This window comes from Neofelis nebulosa, chromosome 1 (assembly GCF_028018385.1).
Source record: "Neofelis nebulosa isolate mNeoNeb1 chromosome 1, mNeoNeb1.pri, whole genome shotgun sequence".
NCBI lineage: Eukaryota > Metazoa > Chordata > Mammalia > Carnivora > Felidae > Neofelis > Neofelis nebulosa.
The window spans coordinates 235,083,458-235,110,417 of NC_080782.1; the positions used below are offsets into that span (position 1 = coordinate 235,083,458).

A 26,960-nucleotide genomic window follows, 5' to 3' on the forward strand; every position below is an offset into this window, starting at 1 on the left:
CCTTAAGGTCTGAAGTGTATGTAGCATTCTCCTTCCTTGGTAAAAAGTGAGTCGCCGGATCTGTAGGAGTAGAATGGTCGGTTGGAACATTCTTGGATTAAAGAAAAGCAGTTATAATGAGTTTATTTGCTATGCATTCCAACCCCATTAATCCTGATGAGTTCAGCCTGGATTAACGTATGGCATGCTTTTCTTCCTGACTTCCAGCTTGAGCATTAACTGCTTGTATACCGTGCCAGGAGAATGGGAGCAGAGTGGGGATCCCCTTTAGGCTGCTTCATCATGCCCAAAGAAGCAGGAGAGGACTTTGTGTGATGTGAGCATATACCCAGCTTGGTGCTGTGTTCACTTGATTGGGCGGCCCATAAGGGAGCGGTTCTCAAGCTGTTCGGTCCCAGAACCGCCTTGTGCTCTTACAGACTATTGAGGACTCGAAGGAACTCTTGCTTATGTGGGTGGTATGTATCTACATTTATCATCTTACAAATTTGAGTTTGGATCAGCTTCAAATATTTACGTACTAATCCATCTAAAAATAACAATAAACCATTTTCTGTTAATGTATCATTTCTATGAAAAATAACTAGTTGCTAAATAATTTAATAGGAGTAGTGTCATTTTACATATTTACAAATCTCTTTAATGCTCAGCTTAATAGAAGGCAGCTTGTTATGTCTAATTATGCATCAGTCGGTTTTGATGTCTGTTTTAGTTGAAATATATAAAGAAAATAGTCCTCAGGTAGATACTTGGAAAAGGATAGTAGCCTTTTTGGATAATTACGAGTGTTCTTTTTTTTTTTTTTTTTTTTTAATGTTTATTTATTTTTGAGAGAGAAAGACAGAGTGTGAGCAGGGGAGGGGCAGAGAGAGAGGGAGACACAGAATCCGACGCGGGCTCCAGGCTCTGAGCTGTCCACACAGAGCCCGACGCGGGGCTCGAACTTATGAACCTCGATATTATGACCTGAGCCGAAGTCAGACACTTAACCGACTGAGCCACCCAGGCGCCCCTGAGTGTTCTTTTTCGATACTGCACAAAAACTTGAAAGGAGGTAGTTGGTTCCACAGTGGAATCTAAAACCATATTGACAGGCTTTTTGTACTTGAAAATGTGTCTGTTTTGTACTTTTTTCAAAAATTCCGCTTTGTACTTTGAATCAGTCGTTTGTCCATGTTTCAGTGAAATACTGTCTTACTGAATTATGCAGATCTTCAAACGTTGACAGATTTCATCATGTAATTGTTTTCTAAAAATCGCATTTGTTAACATCACCACCAGTGTCATCAGGAAACTGTTTTAAGTTTTGGGAATCTTTTGAGTTCTTGGTGACGGATGCAAGTTTTCCAAAATTCTATTTTTTTTTGTTTTTTGTTTTTTTTGTTTGAAAGCTCAAATTTTATCGTTGGCAACAAGCATTGTTAGTTATTTTCCTTCTAGCTTCTGCTCCTTTTATTTCAGAGTTTTATTCCTAAGATACAGATCCGATCATGGCTCTTGGCTGTCTCTCCCTTCCCGGAAGAACAAAGTGTAGTTTTCTTGGCTTGGCCACAAGGACTTGGATGAATTTGCCCCCATCTCCCAGCACTTTGATAGTTTCCAGCCTTGTTTCCAGCCTCTGTGTTTTTTTGTTTTTGTTTTTTCATTGGCTTAAAACAGCACACATTTATTGCCTGATGGTTCTGGATGGAGGTCAGAAGTCCGAAATACATCTCACCAGGCTCAAGTCAAGGTGGTGGCAGGGATGTGTTCCTTTCTGAGGACTCTTGAGAGACAGTCTAGTTAGTTCCTTGTCCCTCCCAGCCTGCCTGCCTTCCTTGGCTCCTGGTCCCCTGACACATTCAAAGCCAGCAGTGGCTGATGGTGTCTTTGTCACATTGCATCCCTCTGACACTGACTCTCCCGCCCCCTCTTCCACCTGGTGGACCCTCGTGACTACATCAGGCTCGCCACAGGAAAATCTTCCCATCTCAAGGTCAGCTGATTAGCATCTTTATTCCTCTTGCAACCTTAATTCGTCCTTGCCATGTAACCTAACATATTCACCGATTCCTGGAATTGGGATTTGGATGTTTGGTGGGGGGACTGTATTATTCTGGCAGCCACATTCAAGCCTGTCTAGTTTCACAGTTCAGTTCCTGCTGTGTATATGTTGGCTAGACTTGTCCTTTAGGGCTTCACTGCAAAGGCCTTTCCTCACGTCTTCAGGTGGGGCCAACCACTTTCTCTTCAGCCAAGACAGAGACTCACATATGAGCCACACCACCTCAGTGCCCTTGTCCCCAGTAAGGCATCTGTAGGTCAGTCTCCCCTCCGGGGCCGTGACCCTCTCAGTGCCCTTGTGGTACCTGGCATATGGTAGAGAAAGAGCAACACGCTGTCAATTTGGGCCGTGTTTTAGATGCCATCGACTGCATTTCAGTTTCTTGCTGGAGATGTTGTTCTTAGGAGTGACCAAAATAGAGGTCAAGTGTCACGGTAGCTATTATAGCTCACTATCAAATGGTTCACGAGAAAAGTTTATATAAAAATAAAACGAACATGGCAAAATGAGAAATGTCGGTAAATGTAGATGAAGGGCATGTAAACGTTCCTTTCGTGTTTCTGTAGGTTTGCACATTTTGCAAATAGAAAGCGGAAAAGAACGAAGCCTTGAGTACAATGAGCGTACAAAAGGTGTGGGTCGGGATAGAGTAGGATCTCCGTGGTTGGAAATCTGGTTTGCTGCTGTGGAAGTTCCAAAACTCTGTTGATTAGCGTCTTGACGTGTGTCTTTGGTGTGATGATAATCCGCTCTGGGTCTCATTAGTGCAGATCACGTCAGGAGACTTTAATTAAACCTCTCCAGCTCCTGGGTGAGCGCGTGAGTGTGTGCAGAGTAGAAGTGGTAGGATTGAGGAGACAGAGGACTTTATATCAGCAGAGGTAACTTGCTTTCGGATGGGGGGGCTCCGGCCACTCGATCCCATTCCTTGTGGGACTGCAGGCCACTCCTCTAGGCTCATGGTGACAGCGTGCGTTCTACATTTAGAGCACCCTGGCCCATCCTGAAGTCTCCAGGGCAGGCGTATGTTTGTGCCCATCTGTCAGCCGGTCCAGAGAGTCTTTGGCAAGATGGCCACTCACAGGTGGAGTCTGACTGTTTCCTGAGGGACCCAGATAAGACTTTCTGCCCCCACCACTTTCAGTTCTCAGTGCGGTCGTCAGAGGTGGGGAGGGGGGGTGGATTCTCTCCCCACACGGCTTTGTGCCTTCCCATCTACCACCCATCTACCTTTGTGCCCTAGGTCTGTGGAGGGAGTCTGTCTGGGTGATGCTTGTTTGAGATTTGGTCCTCGTTGGTGGAGGTCACATGGTAAGATCTCTGGTTCGGAGGACATCTCGTCCAGTTTCCCGTCTTGTCCCCTGCCCAGTGGTGCTTCACCATATGCCTGTTCAGTCCCCGTGAAGGGACCCTTACCTGCCTGGCCTCTGATGCCACCTACCTTTGCTTGGTGTTATAGGTCGGGTGTCTTTTCTGACTCCCGAGCTGGACAGAATCATCCCTCGCCTCACAGCCACAGGCATGGAGGTTCTGGGGCCCAGGTGGGTGGCGCCTAACGTCTCTTCTTTGCTTCCCAGGAGCCGGAGGTGCCCATCTCATCCCTCCTGAGACGTCTTTGCTCCAGGACCCAGGCGATCCTCGAGTGACGAGTTGACAAGTCCTCACATCCCGTTCCAGGTACAGTCTGCCCATCTGCACGCTGGCAGGGCAGTCTCTTGGGCACTAGAATGGATTGTCCGTTTAGACCTTCAGTTGGCTGTTGACTTTATAAATTAACTGACAGCTACACCCTGCGTCATCATCTTTTAAAGCTTATCTATCACTGCTCTGCCCCTTCAGAGCCCTTAGCAGTTCAGGCCCATCCCCTCGTCAGAAAACGCGAGTGCCCCTTCACTTTTGCGGGCTTATTAAATTTCTGCATTTCCTTGAGACAGAACTCCCAATACCCTGCCCAATGCAAGGCTTGGGAACTGGGCGGGGGAAAGACCGACATCCCAGGTGAAATCTATGTCCATCAGGGCAGCTGTGGAGAGAGGATCTGCCGAAGCCTGCCGCTCACTCCCGGTGTGGATGCACGGCTGCTGCGTGGTGTGTAGCCCTTGGTGGCCCTCGCTCTGGGCAGCGGCCCCTGGTCTGTCCGTGCTGGTGTGCAATGCCGTGACACTTACGGTTTGCACTGCGGTGCTGCCTTTGACTCTTGGAGCCTTGGTGCTTCTCAGGGTCAAGGGCTGGCTCCAGTTTCCTTCCTGCTCCCAAGCCTTTCCTCCTGCTCCTATCTCTTTATTCCTCTGCTTTCCCCCCCTTTTACTTAGGGATTCTCCCGTAGCTTATTCTTAGGTTCAGGTGCTGTAGTGATCTGCTGTAGGCCAGGGCATTTCAGGCTGGGCCTTGGAGCCGCAGAGTCCTGAGGGGGGGCCAAGGAGCCAGGCAGGGAGGGCGGGGCGGGGGCAGGTCAGGGCTAGCCAGCAGGGCTCAGTGGCTCCCATCTCTCTGTGTAAGAGAGGCTCCACTTTTATTTGATTCTTACATTTGGGTTTGGCAGATGTGGTTTGGGAAAGATGGGTTCCACTATTAAAATACTTGAAAGCTATTACTCCTGTTAGCTTTTGATTAAAATAACAAGTTCACTGAGTATGGGCACTTCATTGTTATTGTTGCTATTTTATGCATCATCAAAAGGAGGCAGTTTTTTCAGGTGTGTGTGTTTACAAAAGAACCTCCCCTGACTTCTCTCCCTCCCTCTCACATTCTTACTGTCCTTTGCGGCCATTCATATTCTTAATTCCAAAAATAGCTGTATTAAGAATGCACACGTAGGGGCGCCTGGGTGGCTCAGTCAGTTAAGCGTCCGACTTCGGCTCAGGTCATGATCTCATGGTTTGTGAGTTCAAGCCCTGTGTCGGGCTCTGTGCTGACAGCGCAGAGCCTGGAGCCTGCTTTGAGTTCTGTGTCTCCCTCTCTGTCTGCCCCTCCCCGCCCCCCAAAAATGAATAAACATTAAAAAAAGTTTTTTCTTTTAATGTTGAAAAAAAGAATGCACACATAATCAGGGTCAGCAGCCCATGCTATCCTTCATCAGAGGAACTTTGTGGGGGATATGGCCAGCGGCCTCTGCCGCAGGTAGGCGTCTTTGAGCAGTGACCTTGAAATAAGAAGGAGGGGCCAGACTCCCCAAAGCTCCTACCGCATAGTTCATAGGGAGGCTCACGGCTGGAAGTACACCGCGTGTTTATGAGGCCCTTGCAACTGTGTAAATGTCAGAAACAAAGGTGCACAGTTACCAGGTGTCCTTTCCCAAAAGACGGTAAATAAAACTGGATCCTTGCCGGCAGGGAAGTGCGGCCGGGGAGGGGGGAACATCCTGTGTGGTGCCAGAAGCCATGGTGAACCTTGAGTGTCCTTTTCTTTCCTCCTCTTTTCAGGGCCTGTTTAGTAAGAGTGCTTAGAGTGAATTCATTCTGCATTCTTCCTCCCCTTCCTGCAGTCGTCAGATGTGTCTCTGCTATCTCAACAGACTAGTTTAGAAACCCTTCCTGTTACCTAATACCAGGGCTTGGCACGTGGTGCTGAGTGTTCACATCGGAATGAAAAGTCTATATCAGATCTGTTTCTCAGGATCAGGATGCTGTGACCGAATGTGTGGGGCAGCCATCGATGGTTCTTAGGTCCTCCGGCACAAGTCCTGAACTGCAACTAAATCGGGGGAATTCACGACCTACTGGAAACCACCATGAGGTTGCCCCTTCTTGAGTGAAGAGATACAGACCAGGTGCCAGATGGCGGCAGAGGTGGTGCATCCCCGGGAGGCTTTTTGGTCTCTGCCATACTTGTTTGTGCGCTTCAGTTTATCATACTGTCTTCCTGCCCAGAGGGCGGACGGCTTTGTTCCGTTCCCTGCGGTTTCATCAGCACTTCGAAGCGGGGGAGGCCTCGAGTAGGCTTAAGGTAACTATTTGTCGAATGGGTAGATGGTTGCTTTAGTCTTTCTTTCCAGACAGTGCGCGCTCTGAGCACAGGGACGGTGCGCTGCTCACCTTTGTAGCTCCCGTAACTCCCAGAAGAGTGACACAGGGCAAATACGCAATTTTGTAAACAATGAAATAATAGTCATTTAGTACCTACCGTGCTTCCAGGGGAGGAAATTGCTTTCAAATCGTTCATCCTTAACCAAGAAGAAATAGCTTCAGGTCCAGAAGAGGTTAACTCCACCATTAAAACAGAGGAGGAGAAATGTTGGGCTCTGGTTTTAAGTCCTTGAAGGTGTAAGAGAGAACGAATGCAGACCCACTCACTGTCTCATGACGGGGCCACGGAGGAGTACTCTGTCACCGCACAACGATCACCACAAACATAGAGACCTAAACAACACACATCTATTGTTCCATTGCTCCTGTGGGCAGAAGTCAGGGCCCGGCCTGGCTCACGAGGCTGCAGTCAACGTGTCGACTAGGGCTTGGTTCTCATCTGGAAGCATGGCTGGGGTAGAATCTGCTTCTACGCTCCCTCAGGTTGTTGGGCAGATCCATGTCCTCATGATTGTACGACCCGGGGCCCTGGCCTCTCTCCGGCCGACCTGGAGGCCACATTCATTGCCATGGGTTTTCCTGGCGTGGCCGCCGGGTTCATTAGGCTGACGAGGAGGACGCTAGCAAGATGGAGCTCACGTAACTTACGTAAGCTCCGCGGAGTGACGGCCAGCACCGTCGCCATGTTCTGTTGACTGGAAGCAAGTCCCGGTTCTACACACACTCCAGGAGATACTGGGAGTGGATCACGGGGCCACCTGAGAGGTCGCGTACCACTGAATGCCTTTCCTTGCTCCTTGAGGAGTGGTTCCCGTCTGCTATCCATTTTTGTGGGAAACTGTTTTGCTCCTTTCTTTTTTCCACGGTGATCCACGATTTTAAATCTGTTAAAGGATCACGACCCTAAAGGGTCCATTTATTCTTCTAACCAATTTGGGTATTCTCCTGCCCTCACTGTCCCTGCCGGGTGGTGGATGCCCAGAGTGCGTGGTTCTACATCAGGAATGTTGGCTTAAGTTGCTGCTGTCTGTGACCCGCCTCGGAACCCAGCTGCAGTTTTCTGGCGTTGTTTGTAAAGGAGAATGTGGTCCTGGATAATTGGATGCTGTCGTATTGACAGGCGCTGGGGTTGAATTCGGGTAGCGTTCTGTAGGACAGTGCGGTTACGGTATTGCTCTGGGGTCTTGCGTTACAACACAGCAGGTGGCACTGCCTGTGACGGACGATGCACCTGTGGTCTGACATGCTTAAAGAGCCCCTGCACACCTAATGCTGCCGTCCAGCTCTCTTGCCCAGTGGGAGTAACTCCATTGGTCCGACTTTGCGGGCTGCTTTGTCCACCTCTGACTTTGGCCTGACCCTCTGCCAGGCCTCCCCTGGCTTTGACCGTTCGGTCCAGCGTTCTGGTACGCACACACCCTTGCGGCACTGGCCATTTGCTTCTGGTGCCTCAGAGTCATTTCAGGCCACGAGAAGCACATTCTCGGCTGTGCTGTCTGTGCTGAGACTGTTCTGTCACCACGCACTAGGGTGTTTCCTCCCAACATATGACATAAAAAAAAAAAATACCTCGTGGTCGAAAAACGCAGCAGGTAGTTGTTTGGACCCAAGACAGGTGAGGTGGCAAATGACACGGGAAGGCTGTGGTGTTTCTTTCAACTTTTACATGCTTTTCTTTGGGGATGAATGCCTGAAATTTTGGCTGCCTGTGAGATATGGGTGTAGGAAGCCATTTCCTGCTTAGGGATTATTTGTGCATGATACACCACATAGATAATTCCCATGGTAACTTTGGGTGTGAGGAGCGTGTGTATTTCAGGGCTCTTTGAGGAAAAAACAGGGAGCAAACGGCAGGTAAATATCAAAGATTATAGCATTTGTTTGCTCAAAAGTGCTTTATTAGTTGGATTAAAATAGCATGCTCAAAAGACAAATATAATTGAATTTGTCCCCCAAAGAAAGAAGGCTGAGCCACGAGCAGTGAGCTGTCCTGGTGCTGTTTCCCGCTCTGGTCTGTCCTTCACAATAAGACCAGATCAAGCCTCCCAAGAAAATACTTCTTTGATGTCCTTCTTTTGCTTAAAATTTTTAGGTCTGAGTATAAATCCCTCAGCTGGCCGTGCAAGACTCCTGTAAATGGACTGTCCTGCCCTGCCCTCCTGCTCTGCTCCGCACAGCCAGCCTCACCTGCGTGGTCCCTGCGGTTCTGCAGGCCTGTGCTTTACCTCCCCTGTGGGGCCACAGCCCGCCCAGTGGTGACAGATGAACCACGACACTGTGCTTGTGTCCCTCGTAGTGTGCAGCACAAACACAGGCTACAGGCCTCTCCCTTTCCCTACAGGTGTCTCTGTTTCAGCAGCTGCCAGCTTCTGAATAACCTACGAATCACTCCTTGTTTCTTGGAACTGTTCTTTGGAACTCAGGCTCCCTTTTCTGATTTCAGTCTCATTCCCCGTGTATGATACAGACCCAAGTCTACATAGGAACGAGACTGCCAAGAGGTAAGACCAGGCCTGCCGATTACGGATTCTTTGCTCTAGGCTGTTTTTATGTAAAACATAGCTGAATACTGATGCTTTTATACGTTTCAACCTAATCCTACATAAAAGACTACTTAACTAATATGTGGCCATGGCTAACAGTGCTGAGGGGCTATCCTGGCCCTGATACAGGTTGTTGAAGCATTTCCTCTTTGTTTTCTGGGTCAGCCCTGGATGAATTCCTTTCTTTTCACATTCACTTCTGGAAATTCCCAAATGTGCACAAATGTAGAGAGAAAGCATAATGAAACCCCGTGTACTCAATTGTCCACGTTTCCAGATAGACTCCTGACATGGTTCAACTTGTCTTTGGACCTTATGCCTTCCTTTTTTTCCACTTACTTGTTTGTTGGTTTTATTAGAATATTTCCTTCTCCTTAACTCAGAAGCAGTACCACACTTCTAGAGAAAATTGTCAAAATGCAGAATCTAAAAAAATGCCCTAAGTCCCCTGTTGAGAAACACCTATTTTAGTTTTCTTTCTAGACCATTCTTTATAAAAACTCATATTCAGTATGTTATTATTTCTCAGGGATGCTATACATGGGTTTTTGTGGGGGTTTTTTGGACACTTTCTCTCCACTTTTATCAGGATGTAATATCTCCAGCATAAGCTTAATCCATCTTCTTTGGCTGGTTGTTTCCTTTCATACTTTTCTAAGCCTTGCTGTCTGTGTGCTTTCCGGAATGCTGCCCGAAGCCCTGGTTGGGCCCTGCAACCCAAATTACTCACTTTTCCTTAGATAAAGCTCCTTATTGACTCGAAGCCAGTGGGTCTTGGCCAATGGGTGGAGTCCGTTGATTCACTCCACCATGTGAATAACTGACTTAATTTTTGCAGAGGAATTATCATTCAGGAAGAGGGTGTCCCTTAATTCTTGTGAATCTTTTATTTGTCGGACCAGGTGACACATGAAGAATCGTCGGCAGCAGGGGGGAATAGGCCTGGTCAAAGTGGAATCCGTTTGGCAGCTGGCATAGAGTAGGGCTTCTGGAATCTGGTGACCTAGGCCAAATCCTGGTGACTGTGGGCAACAGGACCTGCCGCCTGAACTCCACTCTTACTCTCATGAGAGGAGTGACAATCGCTATTGATGGTCTCTGATGTGGATTAAATGAACTCGTATGTGTCTTTTGAGGAGCTGGTGTAGAATGTTGGTTGCTTCCGGCGGACCCCAGCCCCCTGTGCGGCTGCTCTCCAGCTCAGTTCAGGGAGCTGGACCTGGTTTTTCACCGCTTCTTTGTCTGTTTTGGAACCAGCGCGTTTTCTAGAAATTCCAGGTTATTTCCACACAATTGCTTGTGACCATGGGAAGATGGGGGAGGGCGGAGATTACAGGAGCTTGGAGTCTAAATCAGTGAACTGCCTGGCTTTGTCGGGTGGATGCATTAGTAAACGGAAAACTATTGGTCTGGGTGAACGTGCGGTGAAAGATGAGTTTTGCGTAGGATCCTCTGCCTTGTGGTGGTTCCAGATGCCAGTTTTCCTTGTGCTTTTGGAAACAGAGGATGCTTCTGGAAAGAGCCATGGAAAACTCTTGTCTTTCAGGATACCTTAGAGGCCTAGAGAATTAAAGAGGCAATGTTGTGGTAGTAAGTCTGAATTCTAATCTGAGGGGAACTTTCTTTAAGATATTTCTTTTCCATTCGAGAGCCAAATGTACAACAGTTTTTAAGGCCCAAATGAAGTGCTTTACAGCTCATATAAAGCCAATTTCATGAACTCTCCTGCTCCTTAGGACCAGGCTTCTGTTTAGTTCTGGTTTATCAACACTGTACTAGACAGGCAATGGCAGGTCTCCCCCTGGACCTGCCCACAGAGTTTGTAGGTCACCTGGCTTCAGATTGCAGATCCAGAACGCTTTCGTTACACACTACAGAAGTAAGTGTGATTAAAGGCATGTGGCAAAGAAGCTCTGACCTCCCGAGAGAACACATGTTTTTGTTGTAACGCAGTTCTGTACACAGGGTCAGGGCATCTCTCCTGATACAGCACAACCTTCCTGAGTGATGGAAACACCATCCAGAGACCCAAATACTGTCTAATCACATCCTGCCGGCTTAAGAAGGAGCATTTCTAGATCGTGTCTGGGTTTTGTGAAAATGTCCCTAACAATTCTCCCATTGGCTTCTTGTTTTTTATGTCCTTCTTCAAGTTGAGTGGACAATGTTGAAAAGATTTGAGCCTAGTGAAGAAGACAACAGCATCTGTGGCACAGCCTCCGCTCAAGAGGGACAACAGCTGTCGTGACGGGAGCCCTTCACTGATAGGGTTGTCTGCTTCTGCTTTCGGAGGCAGAGACAGCTGACAAACCGAGATGTTGAAGAAAGATTAGAAATACGAGGAATTAGGGCCTACCAGCGTGGCAAAAACAGGAGCTCTTGGCATTCGAAGAAGAACGAATTTGGCCTTCCAGTGTGTTCCCTAATGCATCATCTCATTTGACCCTCATTAGCACCCTGTGATGGTAGGACAGCAGTACTGCCTCACCTTTAGATGTGGAAACAGAGACCCCAAATCCTGACTTAAAGATATGAATTTGGACCTCAGAAAACCCTAGGCAGAGGGTGTCACGGGTACTCAAGCTGTCCCCCAGTGGAGTGGGAAAGCTGTCCTCAGCTGGGGCGAGAAGGAAGGTGGGAGATAGAATACACCCCATAGCAGAAAGTATCTGTGAAGAAAACGGGAACTGTTTCAAATTAGTAAACAAGACTGTGCTGCTTAGGGTGGATTTTAACCCAACTGGCAGCTTTTTACATTTATATTCGTTTAGAGAAGCAGAAAGGTGCTCTTTAGCAAGTGAAACCATGAACTCTTCAGCCAACAAAATCTCCTTTGATTGAGAGACCCTCATAAGCTATTGATAGTTATGGTGGTGATTACCTACGATGAAGTTTCCTGTCAGTTTCTTACCATTTAAGTCAGCCGATGCTTCCCGCGTGTCCCCTGTGGGTGCTCTGCACGTCATGATGCCTCCTGGGTGCTGGGGGACGGAGGCGGGTTAGGATGCGGCCCTTCAGGTGGGACGCATCGGGGGCTCTCCTGTCCGCCAGTCAGCTGGGCCATCTGTCCCCACTTGTCTACAACCTCGCCACGCCCTCCGCGCCCCTCCCCTACACCCGGAGAGCCCGCTTCAGAGGACAGTGCGGGGCTTTGGGGCAGAAAGACTTGGGTTCGAGCCCCGGCTCCATCTTTCGCTGACTACGTGCCCTTGGGCCAGTTACCTGGGGGAATGTGACAGAAGTGACTTAATCTGTGGTAGGCCAGGCGTCGTGGTTTATTTAAAAAACCTCCCCACGTGATCCTCCTCTGCAGCCAGGGTTGAGAATTCCTGAGTCTGGTAATGCTGGCTTCCCTTTTTTCTGGAATGCAGAGTATTGCTGGCCAGATAAAGTGGTGTGAAGGTGAAATACGTGAATTTATGGAAGGGACCTTTCGTTTGGCCAGTGCCCCAAACGTTAGTCGTTATTACTATTGTTATTTTCTGCTTTAAAAAGTAGCACATCTCATTACAGATAGTATGGCAAATACAGAAAAGAAGAAAACAACCCATAATCTGAAAGGTAATCTCAGTAATTTGGTACTTTACACATACACCTCTCCCCCCCAACATACTCACTGGGACAATATACGTAGTAATAATAATACACTTGTTTGCTTGATGTTTTCCCAGGACATTAAAGCTATTGAAAACACTTCTCTGCCTGCACACCATTTCGGCAACAGTTTTGTACTTGACAGATCTTGTTTTAGTTCTTTGATTAACAGCGTTGTCCATTCTCAGCCCCAAGGGTTATCTGCTTGGTCCTCTGCGAGGTGCGAGCTCGTGGGGTGGTGACACCACTTATGGCCCCCGTGGAGCCAGGTTCCTCGCTCCTTAGTGCTTCCTGGCGGGCTGCGAGGCTGGTGCTGTGCTCACGGTCAGTCTCTCCATCCTCGTTTGCCTTGTTCTTTGCCGTTTCTGCACTGGAAGCTCCTTGAGTAGCGTGCTGTTCCCTGGCTGCCTCCCGCCCTGTGCCTGGAAGCTGTCCTGCCCGGATCGGCATGCACCTGAGTGGGGTCCCCGTGGCCTCCTCCTTCTGGGCCTGTCCCCCTGTTGCCTGGAAGTCGGCACTGAGGCAGAACCTCTGCCTTCCTGCCTCCCTGCCACCCCTCTGTCCAGCAGCTCCGCTCTGCAGACTTAGAGCTTATGGCCGTGTGTCGGGCTGTGTACATTGCTGTTGACGGGGCCTCTGGCAGCTTTCTGCATTTAGCCCTGCTGCATCAGTAGAAGGAGGTAGGCCATGGGTGGCAGGTCTGCTGGGGCTTTTTCTGAGATGGCCAAGGTGTTAAAGTCACCGAGGTCTGGAGGACTGTTGGGCACCGTGAGATTCGGCGATCACCTTGGATCTTGTGCCCGCCCGTGCCAGTGAGAAGCCACATTAGCTGTGGGTTGTGATAGAAAAGCATAAAGCATCTTTCTGACTGAGCTTCTGATGGAAGCAAGCACACTCGTAGGCGGACCTGTGGACTTTATGCCTCTGTCCTTGCTTGATGAGACCACACCTCTTTTCCCGTGAAAGCACAGGTGTCCCACACTCTTTGAAGGTTTGCATTGTGCATACATACGCTTAGCCGTTACGAGGACCTACCTGGTTTTTGTTAACCGTAATTGGAAGAGTTTTGCTTATACAAAAGAAGGCGAAAAGCCAGAACAGCATTCAGCATTTGTTTTGCAGCGAGCTGTTACAGAGGCTGCTCAGATCCAGAGTGCCCAGAGCCACGCTCTCCCCAGGAATTGTCCCCTGCATCAAGCCTCACCAGAGCTCTGAACCGTGTCTGTGAGCATCTCTGCTTTATCTTGACCTACTTTGTGCATCCGTTAACAAGATGTGTCCTAGCTAGGGTGTCAGAAAAGCCTAACAGAGGTGATTCTTTTGGGTCTGGGAATGCTCAAAAATTTTTCCATAAAGATTAATGGTTATTGTTTCTTTGCTTTAACCCATTTCACTCACGAAAGATTCCATAGGAACGGATAGCAGGGGAAACCTGAAGTGGCCTTTGAGGTACATTTCTACCTCCTCTGGAGTCCCGTCACCCTGTGGGCCCAGCTCCCGGAGCCGTCGTGTGTGCTCATTTCTTCCCGCCCCCACACTCTGCTTCCTGGAGTAGGACTGTAGCTTTCTGCATTTCCATAAACCCTGACTGGGTCGAGCACAGGGCATCAAAACAGTGTGAGATCAGTGATCTTTGGTGGAATTCAGTTAGATCCCCCAGCATGTCCCTTGTTTGCCTGGGGGCTTTAGAAGAGTCCGGGTTCTGAAGTCATCTCTCACCGCAGGCTGATGGACTCCCACTTCCCCCAGGAGGACGCGTGGTTGTGAGTCAGCCCCTACGGCAAACCCTGACCGTCGCCTGCTTGCTGCATCGCTCGTGACCCACCACCCGGCCCCATACTTCTGGTTCGGTTCTGTCATTTGCACCTCGTTTCATGGCTCCATGCGTGCTTCTTCACATCTCCATCTTTAGTGGTCTGCTGGTCCTGTTTACACTCTGATTTTGTTTTGTTTTGTTTTAATGTAACTTCTTGTTTCTGGGTCTCCTAACATCTGGGGGATGAGGATCCGACGTTGAAAGCAAGAGTACTTCCTCCAAAGCAGGTTGTTTTCCTCCCTGGGAGTCTCGTCTTCTCCCACCACAGCCCGCGTCCTAGAACGCTCTTTTCTTGGACCTCTTCTGCTGCCTGGTTGCAGGTCATGGTTGTGAGCAGTCCGTTCGTTCCCTTCCATGTTGGACTTGCAGGCCCTCTGTCGCCCGCCAGGTGCCTTGGGGCAGCCACCACCACCCCCCCCCCCCCGCCGCGTGATGGGCCAGCTGCTCACGCTTTAGGGAAGCTGAAGCCACTTAATAGGCTCTGTGTGCCCACCCGTTAGTGGTGCCCCACAAGGCCAGCACCTGGCAAGGACCTTCTGCCTCTAGCCTGCTATGGAGGCAGACCCCAGTGTGTGTATGTGGTGTGGGAGCGGTAGATTTCACATGGATTTCACTCTGGATGGCTCCCCCTGGCAGGGGCGGGGCGGGGGTGGGGGTGGGGGTGGGGGTGGGAAGCAGATCATCTGGGGCCCCGGGCCATTCTGAAGACCACTGAAAAGGGGCAGTGAAAGCATTGACCTAGTAAAGATTTCAGTGCTAAGATTTTCTTCAAAGGACGGCGTTTACGAACTTAGTATAAAGGCCTATATCTTATCCCTTCCCTCCCTGCCTCAAGCCTTAATTAAGTTTGAGACTGAAAAAAGTCATACATTCCTATCTGGCCACCTTTATTGGACCTCTTCAAAACAGCGTTTATGTCCACAATCCTGACCCACTGGATCATTTTACTCCTATTGCTACACAGTGATTACTAGAATACAACTCGGAGTGAGAATTTCCATGGGAAAGAGACACATTTTCTTTGCTTTTATTAGGGGATGTACCACCTGAGGTAAGTGCTCTTTAGTAACAAGTGAGCAGGGGGTAAGACAGATCTGAGACTCTCGCTGTTGCAAGATTTCTGTCAAAACCTCAAATAAAAGTGTAGGTGTTGACCATTGTGCAGATTCCTCCCCACAAGAAAGGATAGCCTAATTTTCAGGTAATGCTTTCCAAGCACTGTGGCAAGTTTCTGTCTAAGCCCCCACAGCAGGAAGGCCATGACAACCCCCATTGCAGGGAGTTGAATGGCTAGATTCGTTTTGTACAGATAAGTATTATTTAGTCTCACTGTTGGTTGGATGATGAGCTTTAGGGTCTCAGCACGAACGTAAGTGGTAGCATAATGTGTACAAAAATCCTGACAGATGATGCCACTTGGAGAATGTAATTTTATGCTACTTCTAAGGAGATAGGAAGGATATTTCTTAAAAATAAACATGGACATAGTACATTGCGTGTCAACTGTCCTTCAGTAATAAAGACTGAAAAAGAAGAAAAGCAAAGCAAAGTAACCAAGGTAAAAATAGTGGGATGTTGGTGTCCTGTCAGGGTCCACGCTGTGCTCCCCACGCAGTGGTTCACAGACCACTTTCCCCAGGACTGCTGGGGGCGAGGAACAGCTGAGGACTGTCCCCAGAGAAAAGAGCCACTGCGTGCCTATTTAAAAGAAAAGAACTGCGTCTGTCTGCTCACGTTTTGTACTCTCAACAGAGTTCTCTTTCCACGTTATGTTTGAAAACCAATGTCTGTGTCTAAATTTCTGTGTGCAGTAACCTGCCCCCCTTTGTTTTGAAGACGGTGCTGAGCTCCCAGCATTAGGAAGTGAGTTCTTGGAGCGGGTGTTTGGCTGGCAGACGCGGCCCCCCCCCCCCCACCGGGTGCTGGCGACACACAGGCACCCGGGGCCCCGGGTGCAGCTCCGCACGTCTTGGTGGGTCACTTCGGTCTGAGGTGATCACTGGGCTCTCGTTCGCCTTCCGTCCTAAGGAGGTGCAGAGTGTGTTCCTGGCTTGTGTCTGGGCTCCAGCAGCCTTTCCTCCTGCCCCAGACAAGAAGCTTCGGAGAAAGGAGTGTAAATTACAGAGACAGATGTGTCTGTCCTTCAGGGGAAGGCAGGCTCGTCATAGCCCTCTGGGCCCCCGGGTTGCTTTGCGAGGCCGAGGAGAGAGGATGCTGTTTAAGTACGTCTTTGCCTCGCACTGGCTTTTATTGTTTGGGGGAGAGAATCTACTTATTACTAACCAGACTACATCTAGTTGGGGGTGGGGAGCAGGGAGGCGCTCTCTACATGTCAGTTGCGTTTACCGATCAGCTTGAAAACCGCGCAAGTGCACAGCAGTCCAGGACCTTTCACACTCCGCTTCCGTTTGAGATTCCTGTCTACTTCACATACTCCCCGCCCTGCCAAAAATGATGGCGAGAAGTTATTTTACAGGCATTCTGCACAGCCCCAAGTGCTGCTTTTTCTGCCAGCAGTGGTGTTGAAATGGTGCATCTTTAGTTCATTTTCTGAGCAATCGTTTCCTAAAAGCTTTGTTGTGATTTACAATCCGAGTTGAGTAAATCCAGCTAAATCCTATAAGGAGGAAAAGAAAAGGTGGGTCGGGAGGAATCACGCCCTGGGCTCTCTCAGCAGAGCTGGGACCTTCTCCAGGACCTGAGGTCACTGAGGGCCTCATCTTGACTGTCTGGGAAACCTGTCTTGCCCGGGTATCGCTCGCTGCTGTCCTGGGGCACCTCGGAAGCAGCATGTGGCCTGAAACAGACTGGTGAGCCACTGGTCTCTGTGCCTGCTCTTCCCTTGTTCGCAGCCCCTGCCCTTTTCAGCTCCTGTCACACCCTGGTGTCTGGGGCCTTCCTGCCCCACTGTGGCTCCACAAATAATGTCGTGTTTCCTCATTTCCTCCCCACATCCTCCCCACCTCACTGCACAGTGATGTCATTTCCTTCCCACCTGGAATGCTGGAGCCCTAGATGAGCACTTGGGCCACTGTGCCTTCCCAGCGCCATGACCCTGTTCGACCCTTGGCTCTCTGAGTCATTTTTCTTCATCTTTAGAACAAGGGGATCAGAACACGTGACTGTTACTCCTCATCCTACCTGAAAACTTCCTGAGTCCTGAGATCAACATTTTTTTTTTTTTTACTCTTGGTCGGTCAGATGAAGTATGGAGAGGCCCACCCCTGTTCCTGTGTGACGACACAGAGGGTCCTGGCTGGGGCCGGGGGGGTGCCAGACCAAACTGCGTCCGGAGGCTGAGGTCACAGGGTGTGGGTGAGCAGGTCAGGTCTTCTAGGTGGTTAGGTGTGGACTTTGCTAGGTCTGCCGTTTTCTGTTTAGGTTATTTTGTTTTCCGGTGACTTCATTGTAGCAAGGTTGGGTCAATAAACGCCAGTTGATGATAAAGATGAAAAAGCAGTGATATTTTTTTTGTACCTCGGTAGCTAAAAGTCATGGTGATAGCTTCTCTCTGCACATGGTGTTTTTTAAAAATAAACTCTCCAGTTTAGAACAGTTTTAGATTTATAGAAAAATTGTGAGTATAGAAAAAAGAGTTCCCATATACTCCACACCTCTGTTTGTTTCCTCTGTTGTTAGCACCTTGCCTTCATGTGGATGATCGGTTATAACTAATGACCCGATATTGATACTTGTACTTTATTTAGATTTCCTTAGTTTTCCCCTTACCCTTTTTCTACTTCAGGATCGCACATTACATTTAGTTGTCATGTCTCCCTTAGGGCTCCTCTTGGCTGTGACAGTTTCTTGACCTTCCCTTGTTCTTAAGGACCTGACAGTTACGAGGAACACTGGTCAGGTGTTTTATAGAACGTATCTGTCATTGTTCTGATATTATTCTCATGATTAGACTGGGGTGATGGGTTTGGGGAGAAAGATCAGAGAGATCAAGTGCCCTTCCCGTCACATCACCTAATCAAATGTTTATCCTTGTTGACCATGGCCCCCTGGCCGAGGTAGTGTTGGTTAGGTTTCTCCACTCTTTTCTGCCCTTTCCAGACTGCCTTCTATGGAGGGAAGTCACGTGGGCAATCCCCTTAAGTCTGGGGGGTTACGTTCCATGTGTTTGAGGGTGGGCGCTAATATCCTGGCCAAGTGCCCGCTGGCCCTCTTTGCCCCCTTGGGATGAGCTGCCCAGGCAGGATTGGCCTGTGTGTTATAGGAGAGGGATTGGAATGCTGGCCTGGGATGCTGTCCACGATGTGCACTCATCCTGGGGCCCCACACTGGGCTTGTTCCGGGTGAAATAGGTTGGGGGACATAAGCCATTGGTGAGCACGTGCCCTCTCTTGATCTGTGCTCAGAAGCGTATCATGTAGCACATTTGGCCGATATTTTGGCCCAGAAGAAAAGGGCTTCTTGGAGTGGTAACAGTTACAAAAAAAACCCTAACTTGTAATAATTCAACAATTTTTTCTGCTCTGTACCTAACTCTGTGTTAACTTAAAAGTGGAAGCAGCTTGGTTCTTGCCCTCGGGATCTCAGAAAGGTCTGAAAAGGCATCGTCATTGCTATTCAAGGCCTCTGGGTTTGGATCGGTTTGCCTTCCGTAGCATTCCACTTGGAATAATATCTTCTTTTTCATGGTGCATTGTGTGATTAGTGAGGAAAAGAACAATGCCATTAATTTGTGTTTCTCATACTGTGTAATTTCTGTCCATAGAAGGCTGTCAATTGAGAACTGAAGTAAATGTGGAAGCTCAGAGACCTCAAAGTCCAGGCAGCTGGGTAGACTGGCCTCCGGGGCATTTCTGTCCATGCTGGGTAAGCCTGAGACTGGGCCAAGTTGCCGGTGGATGTTCTGACAGCCGGCTGTGCAATTCTGAGATTTACAACATTTTAGCAGTAAATGAGAGCGAAGGACATGGTGGCCGTCTGTGTTGTGATAAGATGAGGTTAACGGGTGGAATGAAAGGCAATAACGAGCGCTTCCCTTCTCTTTCTCCCGCAGATTTGATCGGCATAATGGGGTGCAGAGTTCTGCTCGGCATTGGCCGTCAGATGCTGCGCCGGAAGGTTGTGGACTGCGGCCGGGAAGAGAGCCGGCTCTCTCGCTGCCTGAACACTTTTGACCTGGTGGCGCTCGGGGTGGGCAGCACGCTGGGTGCTGGCGTGTATGTCCTGGCCGGAGCTGTGGCCCGTGAGGACGCGGGCCCTGCCATCGTCCTCTCCTTCCTGATCGCAGCGCTGGCCTCAGTGCTGGCCGGCCTCTGCTATGGAGAGTTTGGGGCTCGGGTCCCCAAGACAGGCTCGGCCTACCTCTACAGCTACGTCACCGTCGGGGAGCTCTGGGCCTTCATCACTGGTTGGAACCTAATCCTCTCCTACATCATTGGTACGTCCCAGGAGGCCTGGAGCCCGCTCCCTTACCCCTCTGCTGTTTTCACCTCCAAACGGCGGGCCATACTCTGCTTTGCTCTCCAAATGGACTGAGTCTAACTCCTCTCGAAGAGTCTAGCATCCTCCCTTGACTGTTGTCGTCGTACATGTTCCCTTTCCCTTTTATGAAAGGAGGGGGCAGCCTTTGGGTATCGCTGCTCTTTCTGGTCTGTGCCCCTGTTTTTAACTATCAGGCGCACGGACTGTTAGTGACGATAAGCCACACCAACCAGGAGGTCAGTCCTGTTAACACAAGAGATGTAGAATCAATGGGAAGCTGTTGTTACTGAAAAGAGCGTAGTCCCTGTTAGTACTTTTGATTACAATTACTAGCATAAACATACCACTGATAGAGAAAACTTGGGAAATATAGAAAAGCGCAATGCAGAAGGTAGACATTGCCCAGTGTAACAGCCCAGAGAAATTAATTCTTATTCATTCATTCTTTCAACGAATATTCATTGAGTCCATCCCCTGTGCCAGACATTATGCTAGATATTAGGGACCCAAGGGAGGAATAAGACAATCTCTGTTCATAAGAGTTTAGGGATCTAGCTGTCGTTAGTATTTTTGTAAACAGAAATGTATTTTTTTTGTCCAGTATATCTCTTGACTGATAAAGCAATGTATAGTGAGCATTTCTTACAGTGTTAAGGATTTTTCTGCAGTATTATTCCAAATGAGTATATATCCTTATATAGTTTTCTCTATATAGCATAATTTTTTAGATGTCTTTGTAGGGTATTTAGATTGTTTCCAGTTGTGTTATTATTGTTGTAAACAGTTAATCACTTAATGTCTTTGGGCATAGACATGATTTCTTTTTCTTTTAAAATGGTCTTAAGAAGCAGAATGTCTAGGTCAGTGGGCTGCATATTTTAAAAAAATGTTTATTTTGAGAAAGAGAACACAAGGAGGTGAGGGGCAGAGAGAGACGGAGAGAGAGAATCCCAAGCAAGCTCTGTGCTACCAGGGCAGATCCCGACACAGGGCTTGAACCCAGAAACCATGAGATCATGACCTGAGCTGACTCAACTGACTGAGCCACCCAGGTGCCCCAGGCCTGTGTATGTTTTTTTGGTGTTGAGCATGTCAGCCGTTCTTTTTTTCCTTTAAGTTAATTTATTTAGTTTTAAGAGAGAGAGAGTGTAAGTGGGGCAGGGGCAGAGAGAGAGGGGGACAGAGGATCAGAAGTGGGCTCTGCTCAGAGAGCCCAATGTAGGGCTCGAACTCACAAACCCTAAGATCGTGACCTGAGCCAAAGGCTGGCGCTTAACCAACTGAGCCACCCATGCGCCCCTTAGGCTTATATATTTTTAAGGCCCGTGTTATCTGTGATCCTCCAGATGGCCAGGGGCCCCTTTCCTCACGTACTTGCTGACTCTGGGCACTGACATTAGAAACAAGAAACCAACAAAGACACTAAAAATATAAAGTCTTCTCAATTTGGTAGGTGAGAAGGTGTTTCTCTTTATGTTGTTTGTATTTTGAGTACAACCAGAGTTGAACATACCAACTTAAAAGAGACAAACACCTGAATATAAGAATAACCAAAGGATATGAATGGCCAGTTCCTAAAAGTAGAAATATAAATAGCCACTAAACATTCCACCTATATTTCAGCAAGCTTTCTGTAATATCATCAAAACACAGGAGGATGTGGTGAGTGGGTCCTAGCTCGCTCCTGCGTCCCCCGCACTGGGAATGTTGTAGGGGGCCGTGTGCTGCCCTCTGGGTGCTCCCCTCGGCCCCCACTGCCACTTGCCCAGGCCAGCTGGCAGAGGGCTCCCCCCAGGCTCTCTGAGCAGCACCTTCCCTTTCTTTTCAGTGACTGTGGTACCTAACGACAGCCACAACAGCTCACGCTTCTAAGTTCAAAAATAAAATTCCTAATAATGTGGGTTTTTTTTTTTTTTCTTCAGTACAAGAGCACAACTTACAACTGCAAATGCTCGTACAAGCTCAAGTCTCTGAGTGGGAACATAGCTGTCTGAAATGGGCTGTTATGCTCCCAGAGGATTTACCTGGGCCTAAAGCAAAATCACGGGCATGAATTGTCCACGGCTTCCACACTGACAAATGAAAGATTATTTGCCAGAGTGCTGTTTGCTTGTAGGGGACTGACTCATGCATGCGAACTTGTGGGTGATTCTCAGCTTTAACTTTTAGGGAAGGGCCGTTTTTCCTAGCAAATGTGTGTGTGTGTGTGTGTGTGTGTGTGTGTCTCTCTCTCTCTCTCTCTCTTTCTCTTTTTTTTTTAGCCATGTTTCAGAGATAGGGAGTGGGGTAGGCCAGGAAGGAAGGCTGGGCAACCCCTCACCCTGCACAGCAGGCTTCAGAGTCTGATCAGCAGAGAGCTGGCCTCTGTCGGGGAGGTGGTGGGGAGACCAGTTTTCTTCACTGGGGCTGTGGCCTTGATGGACAGAAGTCATAATAGACTAGATGCTGAGGATGAAGAAACATGGTTAAATTTTTGAGTCGATGGAAAAATACTCGGCAAGATAGCAAATAACAACATCGCATCTCTGTAGTTCCCTTTAGCCAAATCCTCTGGATGATCCAGACCACAGTCACCAATAAGGCCCCCTTTGAAAACAAAGGAAAATGCTCTATGTGAGTACTGGAATTTTAGTGACATTTCCTGGAAAAGCAGTGACTTTACTCAGGTTGATAGGAGGAGAGCGCAGTCAACAGTCGTTGGCATTTGTGGGGCCACATCTGATTGTGGTCTTCATGGCGGGGGCGTGGAGCTGGCGTTGTCTGTGGTCAGACACCTGGGGACCCGTGGCCCCCGAGTCAGGCGGTGCGAGTCCAGTCTGGGCACACAAGTGGCAGAGGCGGGTTGACGCCCGCTCCGGGGTGAGCCGGTGACTTTGTCGCTGAGCGTGAGGGTCAGCCTGGGTGGGTCCCCTCCTGCTGGGAGAACAGCGTTCACCTGTGGATGGGGGACCATCAGCTCTGTTGTCCCAGGGTCTTGGAAAAGGAGCTTCCTGAGCCGGGTGTCCCCGGCTGCCGACCGCACCCCGTGAGTGGATCTCAAGATCGATGCTATGGTTTGCCACCAGTATTTCTTTCAGTAACAAAATAAAGTATGTAGAGTTGAATACATACCATCAGAGCGTGTCTCAGGCGATAAGGGTCATAACGCCGTTTTGTAAAACGTTTGTTAGTCAGTCGTAGATTTGGGACACAGTATACGTGCTCACATTGGGTTGTGATGGGAAGTCGTGTTTCTTTCCAGGCCCGTGAAGCCTGCCCTTAAAGCTTCTCACTTCGCTGCAAACACTAATCGAGTCTCATTTCCGAGCTAGCACAGATCGGGGTCCGGCTGCCACCGCCAAGTTCCAGCGCGTCATCTGTGACCCCCGCGCAGAGGCGGAGCTGAGCTCGATGACAAATACTGTTAATCGTTCTTCTTCAGTTTCCTCCGGTACCTGTGTTTCGTGGCAGGTACTTCAAGCGTGGCGAGGGCCTGGAGTGCGACGTTCGACGAGCTGATTGGCAATCCCATCAGAGAGTTCTCACGGATGTACATGGCTCTGAATGCCCCCGGAGTGCTGGCCGAAAACCCAGACATATTTGCTGTGATCATAATTCTTATCTTAACAGGTAAAGCTCCACGGTCACACACACGTCAGGTTGCAGTGAGGGGCCTGAGGGGTAAGACAGGCTCCCATTAGGTCTCTTTCTTCCCTTTCTCTTTCTCCTTTTCCCTCATTTTCTGTTTTTCTTTCTATAACGAATACAGACATCTTTTTTGTCTTAATGGCTTCTGGTACACACAAGGTACTTTAATAGCTGTCAAGGCCACATGTCATTTAATTAAAGGGGAGTCTCGGGTGTTTGTGTAGTGGTTTGTGGAGTAAGATTTTGTGAGGGCCACAAGCTTTTTGTACAAGTGACCCAGGAGTGCAAATTCCCTTGATTCAGTGGATGAGCATCTGGAAAGGAAAGTGGCATTCTTCAGCCCGGAAGATGTAGGGGGTGAGGTCGGTGTGGAGCACCACCGTGTGCCTGGGGTGTTGGAGAAGTCTTAGATGGTTTTACACCGAACAACTGTCAAAACGCCCTTTAAATAGGTAAGTCTCCTGACAGAATTGTGGGTGCAGAATTTTAAAATTCCAAATATTGCTTGAACGCAGCGGATGGCAGCTTGTTCTTAGCGATGTTTGTCTGTGTCTCAGCCTTGAGGATGGGAGTTTTGTTCTATGTGGCATTTACGGTGTAAGCATTAGACTGAATGCAGATAAATTCCCCTTTGAGGTTAGAAAATCTTGGATGGGTTTTATTTTATTTTTTTCAATTTTTTTTTTTTAGTTTATTTTTGAGACAGAGAGAGAGCATGAACGGGGGAGGGTCAGAGAGGGAGACACAGAATCTGAAACAGGCTTCAGGCTCTGAGCGGTCAGCACAGAGCCCGACGCGGGGCTCGAACTCATGGACCGTGAGATCACGACCTGAGCCGAAGCCGGACGCTTAACCGACCGAGCCACCCAGGCGCCCCTTGGGTGGGTTTTAAAAACAACATGCCTTATTTTATGCACCATGTAATTGAAATCATCTTGCACAGGCCAGTCTCAGCAGTATTCTGGTCCAGCTGGCAGAAACACGTGTCAGAAATCAAGTTCGCACTAGTGAGATTTTCATAAACATGAGAGGGAGGGACGCCAAAGAGAAAACAGGGCAGAACACGATGAGGTGTTCGCCGTGATTAATGGCTCACTTCCCTCCTATTGCCTTCACTTCGGAATTCAATCGATTGTGAAATGCATTTTGTATTTTAAGTGTAAAAGGTGTACGTGGCAGGGCAACAGTTTTAAGTCATGAGTGGTGGTCACCTGTCGCCTGGACGCCTTTCCAGGCTTTTCTTAGCTAGCCAGGAGTTTAACCACAGAAGTCCCCAAATGGCACGTTCACCCCAAGGTGATCCTGTGGCCTATATAAGCCTCAGAGACCGTGTTGTCATATGGTTCCTGTGTATTGTTATCACTTACCTTTTTTTTTTAGTGTGCGTTTATGAGCTATAATTAGTCTAGCTTAGACGTTGTTTTACATGCACTGAGTCTGATGACGAACCACATGATCCGTGGTTCCCTAATCATCAAGAGTTGTCATTGCTAACATTCCAAAGTGAGTCTGAATAATTTTCTCATCTGAAGAACTCCCTTCATTCCGCCAAGAAACTGAGCAAAGTGTCTCCTCCTTGGAGAAAAACAATCCTGCCCCACTGAGGCGAGTCCCAGGAAAGTACATTAGTGAGGAGGAGAGGGTACCAGGAGGGGCCTTCTCTTCTTCCCTGGGTGGGGGGCTTGCTCTCCAGGGTGGTTGGCCGTGGTGCTCCCCATCTCTGCAGTCCTTTGGTGCCCCCTGGGTGACATCCTCAACTCCAGAGGGGAGTTGACCTGGAAGGCCAACTTTGACAGCTTTATGAACCACCCATAAAGTAACTTTGGTTATTTTGATACCTACCTCTAGAAAGATTACTGACTCAGCCCCATTCCCAGAGGATCACAGAAATCTTGGGAGGTTTGGTGCCACTTAGATTCTTCTTATAAGTCACCTGCTCGTCCGATCCCCGTTCCTGTCCCAGGAAGGACTTGCCTGGCCCAAAGTCAACACCCTCAGGCCAAATGTTCTTGTTTGTGTGGTTTTTCAGGACTTTTAACTCTCGGTGTGAAGGAGTCAGCCATGGTCAACAAAATATTCACTTGTGTCAATGTTCTGGTCCTGGGCTTCATAATGGTGTCAGGATTCGTGAAAGGATCGATTAAAAACTGGCAGCTCACGGAGGAGGATTTCAAGAACACATCCCATCATCTCTGCCTGAACAAGTGAGTTGTTCGTCTTCCTCTCAGCACGTGACAACTGATTTGTACTTAACAATACACACGTGCATTTGGGGGCATGTAATCGGCTAGAACATATATATGCCTTTTCAGCAAATATAATTTGAATTTGAATTAATTTTTTTTTTTGCAGTAAAATAGCTGAGAATGTTTTATTTGTTTGACATTTGTGTTAGGTTTCATTTCTCTGAACTCGACAGAACATTGTATGATGAGGCTATTCAGGAAAACAAATTTCATTCTAATTCTAAAATTACACGTAGTTGGGGATCTTTGTCAGACTCCGTAAGTTATCTGTTTTTCCTCACATTCTGTTTCATGACCAACCTCTAAGTTTTACATTCAGAGAAGATTTTCTCTGCAAAACCATGGTGATGTCACTTGACCCTGAAATGTCTTCCTATTAATAATGCGGAGGGAAGAAATATGTGAAACTTCTATCACAGGCTTTTATCAGAGGTTTTCAGAATGACTAAAGTGTTGAAATGTGATTATCATGGTCTCTTTCTCCCACCCTCGACTTGGGGTACACCAGCCCTGAAAGCCAGTGGCCCCATCTCCCTTACAGTCTCTGACTCAAGATGCCCAGGATGGGAGGCAGGTGACAGGCCTGCTCTCGGACCTGTGCTCTTTCAGGGCCCTCATTGAAGCCTCGTCAGCAAGCTCAGATTACCTACGAAAGAAAAGCCAGCCAATTAGAATGTTCTCTTTTTGATCTTTTTTTGTCAGATTTTTCAGGTAAATCTTAGGGCTCTAGGATGGACAAGGGGGGAGTGAGGTTTTCTCTGTGATTCTACTTTAATCATGACCAAAGGTTAAACTGCTCTGACAAGGAGACCCTCTTGAAATGCAGTGGCTTTAAAAGGATGTCTCAGATCCTGACATGAGCACACGAGGTTGACTGGCCATCCTGTCTGCACACAGGCTTTCAGGAACCCTGGTCGTCGACCTGATTGTTCTGTCATGCCCTAGGATGTTGTCCTCTTCTGCATGGTCAGACCTGGGCTGTGGGCACAGGCAAGCTCCAGCTGTCCCAGAGGAGGAAGGGGGTGAAAGAGAGCATGCCCAGGGCTCTCAAGGGCAGATCCGGAAGATCCGTGTCCCCTCTGCCAACATTCCACTGGTGGGAATCCAGTAGGTGGCCACATCTAGCTGCGAGGGAGGCTGAGAAACAAGGTCCCATGCTGGGGATCCGAGCGGTCGTGGGGAACTTGGTCTCCGGTTAGGGCCCGGTCATATCTTCCAGTGGTCCGGTCACTGGATAGGCATTGATGCGTGACTAGTTCACTACAGGAAACTATTGAATTGAATGCATGAAATACTATGTGGTTGATGGTTCAAATCGATTACAGAGATATGAGGATTTTTAATTGTTTTTTAAGTGCGCTCTCTGCCCGGTGTGGGGCTTGAACTCATGACCCCAAGATCCAGAGTCACATGCTGTACTGACTGAGCCAGCCGGGCACCCCTGAGAAATGAGGATTTCTAATGTAGCATTCCTGAGCCGCATTTACGCCGCATTTATTGGTGCTCGTTAACTCAGCCTGGAGTGAAGCCAGTTCCAAATACGCTTGGAAGTAACAGTAGATTTCTGAGACGTGGGGGACTATCTTTCTGGTTGCTATTTACAGATCAGGAATTAAATACAGATGG

The 26,960-nt window shown here is 48.5% G+C and overlaps 1 protein-coding gene across 5 annotated transcripts in view; it reads left to right on the forward strand.

The window, feature by feature from the left end:
* SLC7A1 (solute carrier family 7 member 1) overlaps nt 1-26,960 on the forward strand; it is an 80,729-nt gene that overhangs the window by 35,174 nt on the left and 18,595 nt on the right. For 3 of the 5 annotated variants that reach the window (XM_058688707.1, XM_058688711.1, XM_058688717.1), the window contains exons 2-5: nt 3,622-3,721; nt 19,034-19,417; nt 22,912-23,070; nt 25,118-25,292. In XM_058688707.1, coding sequence (XP_058544690.1) covers nt 19,048-19,417; nt 22,912-23,070; nt 25,118-25,292 — 704 coding nt within the window. In that variant the 5' untranslated portion in view covers nt 3,622-3,721; nt 19,034-19,047. Of the gene's footprint in view, nt 1-3,336; nt 3,356-3,621; nt 3,722-19,033; nt 19,418-22,911; nt 23,071-25,117; nt 25,293-26,960 lie in introns of those variants that run through there. The other 2 variants (XM_058688724.1, XM_058688704.1) reach the window with 2 other exon arrangements.